The 16,179-nt window shown below is 39.1% G+C and overlaps 1 protein-coding gene and 1 long non-coding RNA gene across 4 annotated transcripts; both read left to right on the top strand.

Annotated features, from left to right (window-relative positions):
- Positions 1–744: 744 nt before the first annotated feature.
- sncgb (synuclein, gamma b (breast cancer-specific protein 1)) lies at positions 745–12,803 on the top strand. Of its 3 annotated transcripts, XM_085416750.1 has the most exons (7): positions 745–963; positions 1,585–1,885; positions 5,491–5,532; positions 7,389–7,516; positions 8,349–8,366; positions 9,141–9,182; positions 10,421–12,803. In XM_085416750.1, exons 2-7 carry the CDS (start codon positions 1,765–1,767, stop codon positions 10,427–10,429), a joined length of 360 nt encoding a protein of 119 aa, XP_085272876.1. In that variant the 5' UTR covers positions 745–963; positions 1,585–1,764; the 3' UTR covers positions 10,430–12,803. The 3 variants fall into 3 exon arrangements, with proteins under 3 accessions (XP_085272876.1, XP_085272877.1, XP_085272878.1); XM_085416751.1 differs by lacking the exon at positions 8,349–8,366 and having other exon boundaries at positions 763–963; XM_085416752.1 differs by lacking the exon at positions 745–963 and having other exon boundaries at positions 1,536–1,885.
- Positions 12,804–14,611: 1,808 nt separating this feature from the next.
- On the top strand, positions 14,612–15,855 carry LOC146663843 (uncharacterized). Its single transcript, XR_014912924.1, has 3 exons — positions 14,612–14,663; positions 15,091–15,180; positions 15,258–15,855. It is a non-coding gene; the product is annotated as an uncharacterized LOC146663843 (long non-coding RNA).
- Positions 15,856–16,179: the final 324 nt, after the last annotated feature.

The following is a 16,179-nucleotide window of genomic DNA, read 5'->3' as shown; positions in this document are numbered from 1 at the left end:
AACAGCAAAACAGCGCTTCATGGATCACGGTGTTCTAGCTTCATCCCTTCCTTTATCTAGTATTATACAGTGAATATAATTATTTTCCTACTTGCCAACATTTTAATATCAAACAACTGTTTTGTTTTGTTTTTTGAAAAAAAAATGGAGCTTGTGTAAAGTGGGATTTAGCTGGTGAGGAATAACCTGTAGATAAGTCACATGACTCTGATATTGATTACTTTTCGTTGATTTGCAGATGTTTTACAAGCTGATATCCAACAAATGCACAATATAAAGTAGAATTCAGTGATTGAATCTAGTGTGCATCATCACCTTTATTAGAAATCGATGTCTGCTACCCTTCCTACAGCCTTACATGAATACCACAGCCTCTTCTGCACTAGTCCAATGCAGTGAATCAGTGTATTCTTTATTACACTACCGCAAACCAACCAATGTAGCCTAGTATCTTCATTAAACCTTTGACTAACACAAAATTATTATTCAAGTACAGTTTATTTTGCAGGATATTTCACAAAAACAGCAAAATACCAAGTACGGATCCAATGTGTGATTTAAAAGCTAAACTTTTGAAAATAATCTCACATTTCTTCTCCTGTGCGTTTCACTGCATGTCACTCCAACTTTACATGTGCACCGCGAACGCATCACAGGGACGAGAAGAAAAAAGGATGTGTTGAGGGTGTAGCGGGTCGTGGGACGTTTTTGTTTTTATTACTGAGCAAGTATATCTCCATGTTTTCACTGGAAGCAACACCAGGCAGCAGCACACGGAAAATTACCTTAACCTGCCTCAGATTTAATGACTGAAGGTGCTGAAGGTTCCGGATCATTTCAAACCCTGGTTGTGATATCAATGTCACTCAGAATCACTGCACTGCTGAATCGGCATGTCTGAGTGAAACAGAAAGAGGAGGAGGAGGAGGAAGAGGAAGAGCGGGGCTGTTGTGACTCATTCAGGTGAAGATGACAAAGCAATTTCTCTCCAATCACAACCACAGAAATAGCTGTAGATGCTCTCTTTGTCTTTCTTAATGCATTCTGATTCAGCTCAAGTGGTAAAAATAAAAAAATCTGAGCTGATGGCAAAGCATTAATATAAACAGCAATACTATAAGTAAAAAGAATAGAAAAACATATAAATAAAGTATCAACTGAGAACATTTTGCTAAGAAATTAAAAACAAAGGAAGCAAATGTTTGGGACAAGCTCTGTGATGCAACTGCAGATTACATTGCAAAATTTAAGGATGCATATGATCTGACAAGAGGATCTGTCGGTTATGTAACCAGCGCATGGAGCCTCAGCATCTACAAAGGTGTGCCCAGAGCAAAGCGTGCCAATCAAAATATGCAAACAGATAGCCAGAGGCTGAGCTGAGCATGAGAGAGAGTCACCAGAAGAAAAGATGGACGAGAGTGGAGGGATGACTAAAGGGGCGGGGTTGCAGCATGACTTGAAAATGCTGCAGCATCCGGCTGCCTCTCCTCCTCCTCTCCCCATCTTTTTACATATTGGCTGTATCCGCCCTCCTGTTTCTCTCAGTCTGAGTGCTGTAGCCCTGCTGTGTGTTCCTCTCAGCCCTCTGTTGGAGCACCAAAGGGAGGAGGAGCCACCAGGAAACAGGCACTTACACATACTCACCCAGCCACACACTCTGACATCTCACAGCATCACTTCTGCACGCTCACTGTAAGCACCAGCCAGCCAACCAGCCAGGCCCATTTGGAGCAGGGGAGCCCAACTGTTTCATCGCCCAACATGGATGTACTGATGAAGGGGTTCTCCATGGCCAAGGAGGGGGTGGTGGCCGCCGCAGAGAAGACCAAAGCTGGCATGGAGGAAGCAGCAGCTAAGACCAAGGAGGGGGTAATGTATGTAGGTATGTAATATATCATGCAGCAAAAAGAGTTTGGAGGGTTGTGGGGGGGAGGTGCACTCATTTTTTGGTCTATATGTGGAATTACTTCGTGTACTTTTTGCATCATATGATTTGGGATCCATGTCTGAGACTTGTGAGAGGAACAGATAGAGGAGGAGGAGGAAAAAGAGAAGAGAAGGCAGGAAGGAGGGGATGGAGTGAGTGCTGGTGGTGCAGGGTCCAGAGGGTGGACAGTGAGAAACAGCGAGGAAAAGACAGTGAGGGTTACAGCTTTGCAGCAGGACAGTGATCAGTGGATGTTTGGGGGGAAAGCAAAAGAAAAGCAAAAGAGAAGAGCAAAAGGAGGGAAAGGAGGTCACTGCAGAGCTCTGTGACGCCGCTTCCTCGGGCTTTCATCACCTGACCAGCGTGACTATATTAAATCACTGGTCTGTGAAGCAGTTTGGATGGGGATGTCCAGTGATGGACTGGTTTCCAGAGTGTCAATTTATCTGATTTTTTTTAAATTAAATTTACAGAATAGAGCTGACTTACATTCATAATTAAAAGAAAAAAATATATTTAGAAAAGTGTTATAAAAAGCATTTAAACACTTAAAAAGAATCATTTCACAGCAAGACGCAAGATGATGTAAGTGTAAGAGGAAATACAATTTTAAATGCCCAAGAAAAATGATTCATTTATATTTTACCTCGGGTGCTTTGCACAGATGCTGTTGTTTCCTGCACTTTAATTATAGCTCAAGCTGCCACTGCGTCACGTTTCAAGGTTATCCCAAGCAGCAGGCCTTCACACCACCTGGGACAGGCCAGAGGGGGTGCAAAAGTAAGGAGGGTGGGTGAGGAACGATCAGAGTGGAGGGCTCCATCGTTGTCTGCTGTCTATCCTGTCAGTGCTCTGTCTGACCGTCATGCAGCAACTACAAAATTTTAATCATAATGATGAAAAAAAGGGGGAAGTCAACGGCACAAGCTGGAGAGGGAGGGGTGAGTTAGGGCAAGGATCATTTGAGCACTGCAGCAATTTGCTCTCTCTCTCTATCACAACCCCTCCACCCCCACCCTCCTTCTCCCGCACGCTCTACCCTCATCGGTTTGTGCTGGACGCAAAAACATTTGTGTGCTTGTGTTAGTTTGTGGTGTCACAGCAGCAGGATTGGCCTCCCAGTGAGTGCTCCTTCCTTCCACCCCCCACAGCTCACAAAACACCCACCCCAGGGAGACATGGAAGAACGGAGGGATGCAGGAAAAAGAGACAGAGAGAGAAAAGAGGGGGTAAAAAAATGAAGGGAGGGGTGTTATGTCACCAAAAGCTTTGAGCTTGTAGTCTCGTGGCTCGTGGAGGAGAAAGACAGGTGACACATTGGGACAGAGGGCTGAGACTTGCTGGGTAAAGAAACCCTGGATCTTCCAGGAAGTAGACAGTGGTCACAAGCTCAAGGAAGCAAGAGAAAGGGGGTAAAAGTGAAGCAAGAGACAGAGAGGGAACAACGCAGATCACAGGGGGAGGATCAGAAGGGGGAGAGGGGATGTGATCAGTGAAGAGTGTCAATGGTTTCACTGTATCCACCTGCAGCAGAGTGCCTACGTCAGCATGTGGCTGTCAGTACACAGTATCAAGGTTTGCACGCCTGCTTTCCACCACATGGGCCAGACCTGGACAAACACAGCAACATGCTCAGTGATTTATTAATTTATTTTTAAAAGCTTCTGCCGCAAAACAGCTCCAAAACTTAAGTTTTAACTTTTAATTAAGAGATTTAACTTCATGTGATTTTATCAATCCCTTTATTTTTGCTTTTAAGATTTAATTCGGTGTTTTGGTAATCACTGATGGTTTCATTACAATCTTTTGTTTAAAGAGATTCATGAAAAATCCAAAATACACAATCTAAAAATTCTAGGTGTTTATTTTTGCAATAATATGAAAGTATACCAACATATATAGCAATTATTTTAGAAAGAAATCAATTAGCATGATTTTTTTTTCTGCCCTGTAAATTTAACACGATGTATTTGCAATACGGAATATGAATTTCCTTTTTCATTTGTATGTATATGGTAATACAGCGTGTTGTTGATTATATATAGGTGTGTAAAATTGCATCTTTCTTTAGCTGAGAGCACATAAGGATTCACAGTTAACAGGATTTTTCACCACATCAGGATTGCTGAAGCGCAAATCCTCCTCTGGAAAAAAAGCTGTATTTCTCTGTGTTTAACGCATCATTTCATAATGGGTAAAAATGCATTCAAACACTCTAATCCATGCCGTCTTTGTGTACTCAGGCATGCCTCCAATCAGGATTATAATTTATTACAAGAATTATTTCAACAATTGCGTTTTTGTTCTTATTCTTGTCATTTGATCAGCTGTGTCCTGTGCATCACCTTCAGCTGGAATCAGCGTTATTACAAAAAGATGTTTATGAGTTACTCGATAAATCATAAAGCAAAGTTTCCTCAGAAGTCATGTATTCTTTCACAGGCATGGCTTGTTTGGTGACAGGCAGATCAGCTCTTCAGCTGAAATAGTCACGGCGTGCAGTGACACTCGGGAGGGGGGCTCCCCCTGTTGACTGAGAAAGAAGCTGTGTCACTGCAGCCTGCGATGAGCTGTACTGCAGTACTGCTCAGTACCCCGCACGTGGCTCATGTACCACGGGGAACGTGCTGAAAGATGGAGGGAAGCAGAAGGTAGCAAGGCTGACTGGATGTGGGACACTGTAAATGGCAGCAGCTGCATCTATGTGACTATAAAAAAGAGTGCAGTCAGTTTACTCATCTGCAGATGTAGCCTTCCTTTCCTCCATTAGTTCCTTTTTACCTTCCTCTCACTCTTTCTACTGTTCTTATCTTTTAGCTCGGATACTTCCCTCCTGTCATCCCTAACGTTGGCAGATTACATAACCACAATTTAATCTGCTGGGATCATACTGTAATGAGCACAGGGCTGGAAAGCAGGAAGGCACACACAGAGACGTGCGGCTGTTGCAGCCCATTCACAGGATGACTTCCAATTAAATAAAATGTTTCCAAGTGAAAGGAGCTTTTTTAGAGCTAGTGGTAAAGATAACAGGATCTTTAAACAGTCCAGACTTTATTAAAAAAATTTAAAAAGGCAAAACCCTTTGAGGACGCAGGAAAGCGCACAACATACCAGTCAGACTGACAAAACTGTGAGCAAAAGTAGGTCTGTGAATGTATTTTTAGAAACAGTAATGGATCACGCTGAGCTGAGACTCTTGGGAATGTTATGTCAGAGTTTAAAGGGGCAACAGCAGCTGAGAAATGTCCAAAAATACATAAGCAATATCTGCCGTCAACATTTTATGATATTTCTCTGACAACATTTAATGCACTGGTGTATTAAATGTGCTACTATTAGGCTATTAATAATGTAACTCTCATTGCTCTTATTCCTACATTATTCATTAATAACAAATCTATTATATAGTTTATGTTTCATTTGACTGTTTTACTTACTGAGGAAAGAAACCATAGACAGGACAAACAGGGCGTGTGAAATGTGTCTCTTTATTTTACAGGAAACATGCATGAGTCATGTACATGAATATGAGTCTGTTTTTCCTTTTTGGTCTGCAGGGAGTAAGACAAAGGAGGGAGTGGTGTCATCAGTAAACACAGGTAAGAAAAGCTGCATGTTTGAGCCACTATTAAGATCATATAAATATAGAAACAGAAACCTCTGAGGGGAGAATGCAGAGGTTTGTTGTCTGAATATGAAGTGATTGCTGTCCCGAAGAGTTCGTTATGATCCCTTCTCTTATTACAAAAACAACATCCGAATATATTCACACTTCAGCACTGAATTCATGGCTACACCTTTAAGCACTGTGCTGAAACACTCTGGTTCTTAGAACAAGGAGCTCTTAGTCACACTTGAATGGTATAAAGTCCCAGAGGGTATGTTTTGTAACATAGGTAGGTGGGATGGTTAACCGTCAGTTAATCTTCATTGTTGAAGTTTTTTTCTCTAGTAAAATCGAAAAAAATAAAAAATACATAAATAAAGTTTGAAAATATTTCTGATAAAGCACAGATGCCACCTACTGTATGTGTCACTCAATTTGATTTTGCAACTAGCAGGTGCAGATGTTGATGATGATGATGATGATGATAACCTTTTATTTTGAACAGATAAAGGCTTAAATGCTCTGTAGATGCTGATCTGATTTCTCAAATTACTTCTTTTTTGTATCTAGAAATTTAAGATATGAAAAGCATAAATATTGAATTTTGGTATAAATCAAATAAGAGCAGTATGTACAAATAAACTGTTCATTGGATACACGTTTAGAGGTACAATCATCAGAAATGTGTTTAAATACCAGGTGTCCTCTTCCAGGTGACCCAAATGTGGTTCATTGCTTATTACTAAAATAATACTATGGCCAAGTAGAAATAAGAAAAATCCTGATTTTATTCTAATCCATACAGATAATAACAGAGCTGCATAAAGCTTTAACTGTCATATAGAAAAAGTAAATAAGATGTTTACCGAAGGATTTTAATGTTTAGTGCTGTTACTTTTAATATTACTTTAAATAATGACATTACAGTTGTGCTAAAGGATCTGGAGACTTCACTTTGTCCTCCACTGAGCAGGCTGATGTTGTTTGCTCTGGACCCTCTTATACAGCGTCATTTGTGTGTGAAAGACAAACTTCAGGTTTCAAGATGTTTTTAAACTTTGCTTTTTATAAAGAAAATAAAAGTGAATAACACTATCTTTCTGGTTTAGCAAATTATATATGTGAAAAGGCTCTTCTGTGATGAGGCCAATGTATCAACTTAGTTTCAGGGGTGTCTCCATAGGGGGGCCCATGAGGTGGCACTGCCCAAGCCTACTCCACACTAAAGTTAGGGTCACTGTGGTAGACTACTGTTCATGCCCAACACTCTTAGATGAAAGCATCAATAGGATTATAGCATAAATAGTACTGGAAAATACATTCACATCACTCAAGTGACGTACAAGCTTATCCTTTAAGTACTTCTTTGTTATGATACCATCTACTTCTACTCTGCAGTACTTGAAATAAAAAGCTATGTTATGTGATATAATGTATTTTATTGTATAGCTTACAACACACATTAATGAATCATTAGAGAATAATGAACTATTTTCAAGCAACACTGTAGAATGAGTACTTTTACTTTAGGTACTTTAATTGCTAAAACCTTTGTACTCTTAGGTTACTTTAGCAGGGTTATGAATTTTACTTGAGAAAAAAGGTGTAAATATTGGCAGGTAATACACCTGTATGAGGGCAGATGGTTACACACTAATCTGAATATGTTGTCTACACTGCATACCACTTTTCCTGATCAAATGTTCTGATTTCCTGTCCCATCCCCATCTGATCTTTTCAAAGTCCTGGAAAGAGCTTTGCACAGATTTTCACATTGAGGTGAAAATCAGGACTGTTTTCTCACAGTGCAGTTTACACACTAACCCTCTTTCGCTCTCCACGTCTCAGTGGCCAACAGGACCGTGGATCAGGCCAACATTGTCGGAGAAACAGCGGTTGCAGGAGCCAACGAGGTGGCGCAGGCGGGTGTGGAGGGAGTCGAGAACGTTGCTGCATCAACCGGGCTGGTCAACCAGGTTAGTTACCATGGTTACTGTGGGTCGCACCAACACTCTTCATAGGTTTACCTCATTAGCATCTTTGCAGCTCTAGAAGGGAACCAGAGTACTCATGCAGTAACAATGCTGAAACTTCATTTTTAAAACGGGATCAGGGATTGATTGAGCTGAACAAAGTGTCAGCTGCACATTTAAGTTAAATTGTGCCTGAAACTGATCTTTAATGCTAGTTTGAGGTTGAACACTAGATGGAGCCATTTCCCCTGAACTCACATCAAACAACTGCAGGACACCAAAGAAATCCGATTTCTTTCTCTGTTGAGAAACTTTAATTACATTTATTTGCTCTGAGTAAATTAAGGTCATTGTGGCTCCATCTGCTTGTGAGAGGATTTTTCTGTCTGTCCAGTTTTCCACAGCCTGAAAAAATTATACATTTTTAAACTTAGTATTTACGGATTCAATTATTATTTATGTCATCACTGTGTTGTTTGCTTGTTTTTTAAGCAAAGAAATAATAAAATACATATAACTGTGACACATTTGCAAAAAACTTGTATTACAACTTGTATAAGAAAATTTTGAATTACCACTAATGTCATTTGGAGCTCTTGGAACTGATCGTCCTCCTTCTGCTCTTATACGTTGAACTCTCTGTCAGATGTTAGATGTTCTTGCATTTAACATTTGTGTCTTTTCTGCATGTCTTTATTGTCGTGTGTTTTGTGTGCTGTTCTTTTGTTATAATTTTGTGCCAGTGCTTTTTTTTCTTGTGCTTTGTTTTTGTGTGTTACTGTTCTCACATTTTGTTGTTTGTGCTGTTTGTGTCTCATTTTTGTTTCCCTGATAGGAGGAGCCTGTATACGAGGTGCCAGTTGGACAGAACATTTTGGGGTCATAGGTCATAAAGAAATCGGGAGGGTTAGGAAAGTGGGGGGGGGGATACTGTGCATGATGCTAACAGTCTGTTAGGTGTACACAATCTGTAGAAACCCTTTTGTATTGGATTGCGTGAACATTAGTTAATAGTGTACAACAAACTCAGTGAGCTTCAGGAGGAAAGGGAAGGAACAGAAGCTTCTGTAAGGCTTCCTGAATTTATTCCTGCATCATTTGGGGCTTTGGATTAAACCCTTCATGCTTCCAGGAAAAATCCAAGTTGTAATACAACATAAAAAATAACTTTGTGACTTCTTCCTCTGAATATTTGAGACATTTTCCTCTCATGCTCACTAAGTTGCGTACTTTAGGCTCCAGTGATACTAAAATTCATTTCTAACCGTGTAGCTTGTCTATGCAACATTAAGCCACATCTATAGAACATCAGACAAGGCAGTGAATATTCTTATGGCATGCTCTGAACTGCTTCCCTGTAAGGCCTGTGCATCAGAAGCCTGTAGGCAAAAGTGTTCCTCTGACATCTTAGAAAGCTATAATTAATTAACTGACTCTCCCTTTCCTGAAAAATCTTGCGCATGATGATAAGAGCTCTTTCAATGGCACTGCATGCTTTTTGGAAATATTGTAACTGCTTTATTGAATTAGAGGTGCCATCAGTTCATTCTTTGATCCTTGCTGAAATATTCACGCCACCTCTCTCGTGTTTATAATCCATCCACATTAACGTCTTCTCCTCCCACAGGGAGAATATGGAGGAATGCAGCAGGGCGGGGAAGGAGGAGAGGTAAGATGAAACAATTTCTTTTATTTCATGTATTTTATTAAAAACACATACATTAAAAGCGGTCACATACACCTTTGTTATACAGAGGACTTTCTTTCCAGTTTCCAGTTTCCATGATCCCGGTGAGACTCAACATATCTTCGTTTTTTTCCAACATGATGTTAGTTTTATCCCAGTTAGAGTCAAACAGACAATAAAGCACTGTATGCTTGAAGGTGGGCATTCATTGTGATTTACAAGTTGCTAATAACTAACAGTGTCCCTGCATTTCTCAGCCTGATCATCTCCTCTCTTCTCACATTTACTTTCAAAACACAAAGAGTAATGGCCGAATTTGGATAATTTCATGTTGGTCACATTGATCTTTTATATACAGTCTATGATTCTTCTAGTGGTAACTAATGTGGAGCTGCTAGTGTTGAGAAGAGATGAGCTATAGAAGTTAGACAAAGCAGATTTCAGGCTTCTAGATTTCAAAACAAAACTGTACAACTTACAGATTAATTAGTTTATACAGGTTTTTACTGTACACATCTCCAGGCTTTAAGACACATACAATTATTTTAAAATGTATTTTCAGTTCTTAAAATGCATGGATAGGCAGATCAGTTGGAATCCATTCTCATTTTAAATACACTAGAGTAAGTTTCAGTATCACGTTGCATATCCTATACTATCAAGGATCAAGCTGCTACTGTGCGTCAGTTTAGTAATTTAGTAAAGATCAAACATCCAAGCAAAATGCATTTGTAAATTGAGTAAAACCATAATTTAGACAATAATAAAATCTAACCTAAAGAATCTGTGTACCAGTCTCCAGAATCCAAGGCCTAAATAAACACAAACCGGATTAGCAGAAAAAGAGAAGCACGCAAGTTTATAATGACAGCAAAACACTGAAACCAGGTGGGACATCTTAAAAGGAAGTTGTTTGGTGTTGCTGTGAACAAATCAGCGATTGCACAGATATGATGAGGATTTCCGGCTGCCTTTTTAAAGTAAGAGGTCACAAGCAGAAAAATGCTTGAAGCCGCTGGTTTCATGTTGAACTATGAATGCAAAACTCTAAATCGAATCATCTAAAATATGATTGTATGGAAATTTTAAGTAGCAAAAAGAGGAATACTGCTTTATGATCTTTAACATATGCTTGATGTTTTTTACTGTTATACATATAAAAAATGTCTTCCACTGTTGATATTTGTGTTTTTATGTTTTTCTTCTTTCCTCCCTTCCAGGGATACTAGTCATCTTCAGGCCCTCCCGTGCTCTCCACCTGCCCCTCGCCTCCCCCTTTGCCTCGCTGTACCAGACTCCAGATCTTCAACAATATTTTTTTGTGACTTTACGGAACCAAAATCAACTAATACAGACTCTTCCGGATGCTGCACAACCGCCCCTCTCTCCCCGCTCAGTCTCATCACTCCCCGGTGCCTCCCCCTGTGGTCCTCACCGCCATCTTTCCTCCCCTCTAATTTAAAGCAGCCTGAAGCTTTCGTACCCCCGCCTCATCTGTGTGTTAGTGGTGTCCTGATATGATCCTGGTGTTGTTGCTCTGCCACATGAACCCATAGTAAAATCTCACACGCAAACACACAAAAAAGAAACACACCAACATTCGGCACACACATGAAACACTCACATACAGTACATGCCGTTACGGCACTGACTCGCACTTTGGGCGAATGAGTCACAGTTGGGGGAAATACGATTCTGGGTGCGAACAATAACACAGTGTGCGACTGAGGCAAGACATGAGAGGGTGGATGAGCTGCAGTCAGTGCGTCTGTGTACCAGTGTTAGCTCGTGTATGTGTGTGCATGTGTAGCTGCTGCTGTATAGAACAAATCTCCAGAGGCTTGTGCAGGAAAATGTGCTTTGATGATGTTGAAGTTACATGTGAAGTAGTTAGAGTAGACTGCATGAACAGATGTGTAGAATGACTCGTAACGTGTTGTTAAATCTAGAGTAGCAGCTGTTCTGTGTTGCTTTGAATGGCTTAGTGTGTGTTTCTACTCAGTGTTTAGGGTTAATACAGTGGAAGCAATAGACAATATTCATCTGTCAGAGCAGCAGCTTGAAATGTGTTCATGTGATGCATGAGAAAGCAAAGGCAACATTTTAAAAGAAACTCCTATAACATTTAAATATTTGAGGTGTGAGAAAGCAGACTTAATGAGAAGAAAGCTCTTATTACTTTGAACTACTTAAGTTAAGGATTTAGGTTTAATCAGATTTGACTGAGAGGGAAGTTTCCCCGCAAAAATAAAAGTAATAATAATAATTTTAGTTTAAAATTCGAGAATGTCCTTTTTCCAAAGCAGTTCAGACCTCAGCAACATCCATTGTAACAATGACTTCATATGTGAACAACTTTTAGCACTAAAGAAGCTGACTGGCATTGTTTCAGAAACACAGAACTGTATTTAAAATTGATTGATCTGCAGAAAATTCAGCAACTTCGAAAGAAAGCTACATACAGAGAAAAAAATAACTAGAATTGTTACCTTGCGGTTATATTTATCCCTCACTTATAGTGTTTCACTACAACTAAAAAAGAGCTTTTGTCAAGTATCACACCTTCATTATTTAATTCTGCTTCACATTTGTGTAAAACTTTGATAGAAGTTATTTAATTAGTAGTTATTAAATGAGTTATTTAGTTAATGCCAGAAACAAGTTTTGTATGGTGATTGTGAATTTTACCTTTGACTCTTAAATGAGCTGCAGTTCTTCCTTGACTTAAAGTGAATGATTGTGCCAAATTAAAAGAAATTTCCTCCAGGTAGTCCCGAGTTGGAAGACATCACAAAAGCCTGACACGTGACTTCTTCAAGAGTAATTCTCATAAAGAAATCTGTGCTGGATAGTGTGAAAAATGTTCAAAATAACTATTCAAGGAGAAAATAAGATCACTTTCTGCTATTGTGTAGCTGCTTTTTAGTCTCTGTAACACTGTTTGGCAAACCATCGAGAGAAACAAGCAGATGGGACATTTGTCAGTTGTTTGTATTGCAGTTGAAAATATTCTTATTCTTATTAATTCATCTTTAAAAGAGCATAATGAAGGTTTGGGTTTAAAAATTAGACCAGCTTTATGTGTAGTTCTGTGCACAGCTTGAATTCTGGGATATGTAGTAGCTTTTAGGATGGTTTTTATTTCACACAATCTAAATCTGACTGTTGTGAAGCTCCCACCCCTCAACTGTCTCAACCAATCAGATCGTTTCTTTCTGCTGTCACTCAGTGTTCTGACACGTTTCACAGCTTGCTTGCCCTGCAAAACTGTGTGTCTACATGTACTGTATGTGAGAGTGGACGTGTGTGTTTGCTAACACAGAACGGATTCAGCCAGCAAAATGTGTGTGTGTGTGTTTGTGTCTGGACCTGGTTTGTGTGTTCTTACTTTGAGGCCAATGGAAACTGATGACTGCATGTTGCCTTATCAAGCAATTTCACATTCCCACACACGTGTACATCACAGTACACACTAAAAAACACACACAACCACGAATCCCTCCACAAATACACAAACACGGTTCACACACCAAGTTTAAGTTGGCATCAAAGCAGACTCGCTGATTTTTTTAAACAGTACCAATGAAATTAAAAAGGTTTTGTTGAAATCCAGCTACAGTGTCAAGTTTTGTTTGAAGAATTTAAAAAGTTTTATTAATTTTGATCTTGCAGTCGAGGCCACGGGAATTTTTCTGTTCAATTCAATTTTATTTACATAGCGTTGACTCATAATAACAGTTGCCTCAAGTTGCTTTATATTTGCCAGAATCCTTCAGTTAAACAGACAAAACAGAAAAAGCCCAACAGTCAGATGCTCTGCTATGAGCAACGGTTTGGCATAGAAAATCAAATTAAATTCAAATTTTATTTGTCACATACACAGTCATACACCGTACGATATGCAGTGAAATGCTTAGACAACTGCTCTTCAGGAAGCGGAATCGAAGAAAAGAAAAACGCCCTTTTAAAAGAAAGAAACTTCTAGTAGAATCAGGCTGAGAGAGAGAGAGACAGCCATCTGCTGCTGGTTGAGGTTAGAGGAGGAAGACAGGATAAAAACATGCTGTGGAAGAGAAATGTGTAAAGGTGAGTGAAGAAGAAACACTCAGTGCATCATGGGAAGCCCCTGGGCCACCTGAGTGAGGATTTGGGGCCACCTGATCCAAACTAGAAGCTGCTCTGCTCCAAGAGTTGCTCTGCCTCCCATTTTACATTTAAATACTATAGGGACAAAACACACAGTCTGAGAGAGAAGTGGGATGATACAGTGCTATGAAGTCTTTAAAATAAGATGGGACCTAATTATACAAGACCTTGTGTGTGACAAGAAGGATTTTAAATCCAATTCTGTATTTAACAGGGACAATGAAGCCAGTGTGGGCAAAGTATGCTCTTTTTTTAGTCCTCATCAGAACCCTTGGATCAAATAAAGATTTTTTTATGGAGTTTTTAGGACATCCTGATAATAATGGAATACATAAGTCCAGCCCTAGAAGTGTTAAATGCATGAACTGACTCTTGTGTAGAGCTTTTCTCATCCTGGTAACCATCCAAAGCATTTTATCCTACAGCCACATTCACTTAATTCCACATTCCTGTGAAGGGACACTGCTAAGCACTGCACCAACATGCCACCCTTATTCACATCATTGAATAGAACCTAACAATGAGTGTGCACCTAATGAACACCATGGGCAAGCAATAAACTCCAAGTTGCTCTCTGATATATTGTAGAGAGAATGTGTGTGAATTTTAGATAGAAAGCGCTTATGCATTGAAAAAAAAGTGATTATGTGAATCAGGGTGAGGCACGATGTACAAAGGGTTTTAAGTACTAAAGTACAGCAGAATAAGTCTATCTAGCAGCAGTGCTCACACTGCCTGGTTGCTTTTATTGATTCAAAACGACTCCATGTCTCTTCCTTTGCTCAGGAGACCCAAACGAAGAAAAGAGCACCACATCCCGGCAGTAAATACTTTGATGTGTCATAAAAACAGAATGCTAACATGATTGGTCCAAACAGTTGAGGATGGTGGTTTAAACTTCCTTTTTGGCTCTTCAGTCCATCCCTCAGGTCATCTTACACCCTGTACGGCGCAAACATCTCAATGTAATATGAAGAAAACTCTTCCCACTTCACCATGGCAACCTCCTCTAGTATTAAACATGCTACAGCTAGCAGGCAAAAAATACTCAATAAACTTTAATGTGTGTGTGTGTGTTTGGTTAAACTGTATGAAGGTGAAGATTAACTTGTTTTACAGAAACACATTTCTTTGTATTTATTTGCAGTCCCTGGTGAACACTGATTCTGCTCTATGATTGGCTGTTTGTAAAAATTAAATAAATAAAAAAAAGGGAGAAAGTATAAAAGGGGAAAAGAAGCCGTCAGCAGGTCATTTCTCTTGGACTACGCTCGAGAAACAGCAAAATCACAGACTCTGCCTGAAGCAGTAGACTGAGTAAGTAACAGATCCTTTTATATGTCTTTAACTCTCCGTTTGTTTATTTTACACTCAGAAACACTTTAATGACATCATAACCTAAAAATAATAGAGGATTAAAAAAAACCTGAATTTGAAAGTTTACCGTGGGAACACCTGAAAACAGTAAATGTGTAACCACGGGCATCATTATGAGGGAAAAGGTAAACAGGGTTGGAAAACAAATTATTAATACTAGCTTTTCAACCAGCACAATTTTAATTGGAAACAGATTTATTTAGACTTTAAAACACCAGGATGTGCAAGCTCAGGTAATTTACTGTTATTCATTCATGTTTTGTTTGTTTGTTTTGGCAATGGTTTTTATGACTTGCGTGCAGCTTCGATTGAATAACAGAACATATGATATCTGGTACAAATGATCAAGGTTTGCCTTTGCACTCAGGAAGCCGCTGTGGGATGAGTCGACTCTTCTTCAAACCAAGTTAACTGATTCAAAGAAATGGCAGAAAACACAAGAAACACCAGTGGAACTGTGAGCACTGCATACAAGATTTCTAAGGATATGGCGTAAAATAAATGTGCTCATGCAATTTTTATCTTTTCTTTTAGATGACTCCTCGACAATATGTCTATCCCAATGAAAGCGCAACAGAGCATGAAAAAAAGAAATTCAGAAAGGAAGAAAGAGCGCGCAGACCTGAACAGCTGTTTGTAAATCAAAGAAAATCGACAGATGATAAATACCAGTTTTATACTAAAGATCCAGAAAAATGGAGAAACTGGATAAAAGAGGAGTTTGGTGATGAAACTGAAAAAATAATCACTTACAAATATGACACAGACAAAAGCACCATAATGTTACACAGCAATGGAGAATGTGTGATACATGTTTCAAATGAGAAAAGGGGTGAATTTCTCACATGGTTCAGAGAAAAAGTCAAAATTAACGTAAAGCAAGAAGATCAAAAAACAGAAGACCTAAATGAAAAAATGAAAGAGTTGACATTAAAAAAGTAACAACGAAAATACTACAACCTTGCTCATTGGTTGTCATGTGATTGTTGGGGTTTTCTCTGTGTCATTGCAAGGTCTTCACCTTACAATATAAATTGTCCTGAAGCAACTGTTGTTGTGATTTGCCTCTAAAAAGCACCACCCTTCCATAGCTCACATATAATGAAATATTATGTCATCAAACCTTATCTGTAGAGTGTAAATCAGAACTGCTGTTTGTTGTGAAGCATGTTTGCAGTTTTGTGGGTTGTTTTTTTTGTTTTTTCTTTGAATTGACAAGATAATATGTGTAAACATTTGATTTACTGTGCTTGGAAATTTTTACTTTTTGTTTGCTTCACTGCACCTGTTCAAAATAAATTTGGAAATTAAAACGTTTAAAAAAAACATTTCCTTCTTTTCCTTATTTTCAGTCATACTTGTTATAAGTAATCTGCGAGGGTTAAAAGTGCAGGTTTCAGAGTGTTTTAGATACTCCAGATGGATTCTTCTGTCTGGATACAGAGAAGCTCCAACA

Source organism: Rhamphochromis longiceps, linkage group LG8 (genome assembly GCF_057381845.1).
Source record: "Rhamphochromis longiceps isolate RC_006_pf linkage group LG8, R_longiceps_female_GT1.1, whole genome shotgun sequence".
NCBI lineage: Eukaryota > Metazoa > Chordata > Actinopteri > Cichliformes > Cichlidae > Rhamphochromis > Rhamphochromis longiceps.
The sequence above is the reverse complement of the archived record's forward strand: the minus strand, read 5'-3'. Positions and strand labels throughout refer to the sequence as shown.

Coding starts and splice junctions, on each gene's coding strand:
- sncgb (XM_085416750.1), top strand. CDS start 1,765: ATGGATGTACTGATGAAGGGGTTCTCCATGGCCAAGGAGGGGGTGGTG. Junction 1,886..5,490: donor GGAGGGGGTAATGTATGTAG/GTATGTAATATA, acceptor TTTGGTCTGCAG/GGAGTAAGACAAAGGAGGGA. Junction 5,533..7,388: donor GGTGTCATCAGTAAACACAG/GTAAGAAAAGCT, acceptor TCCACGTCTCAG/TGGCCAACAGGACCGTGGAT.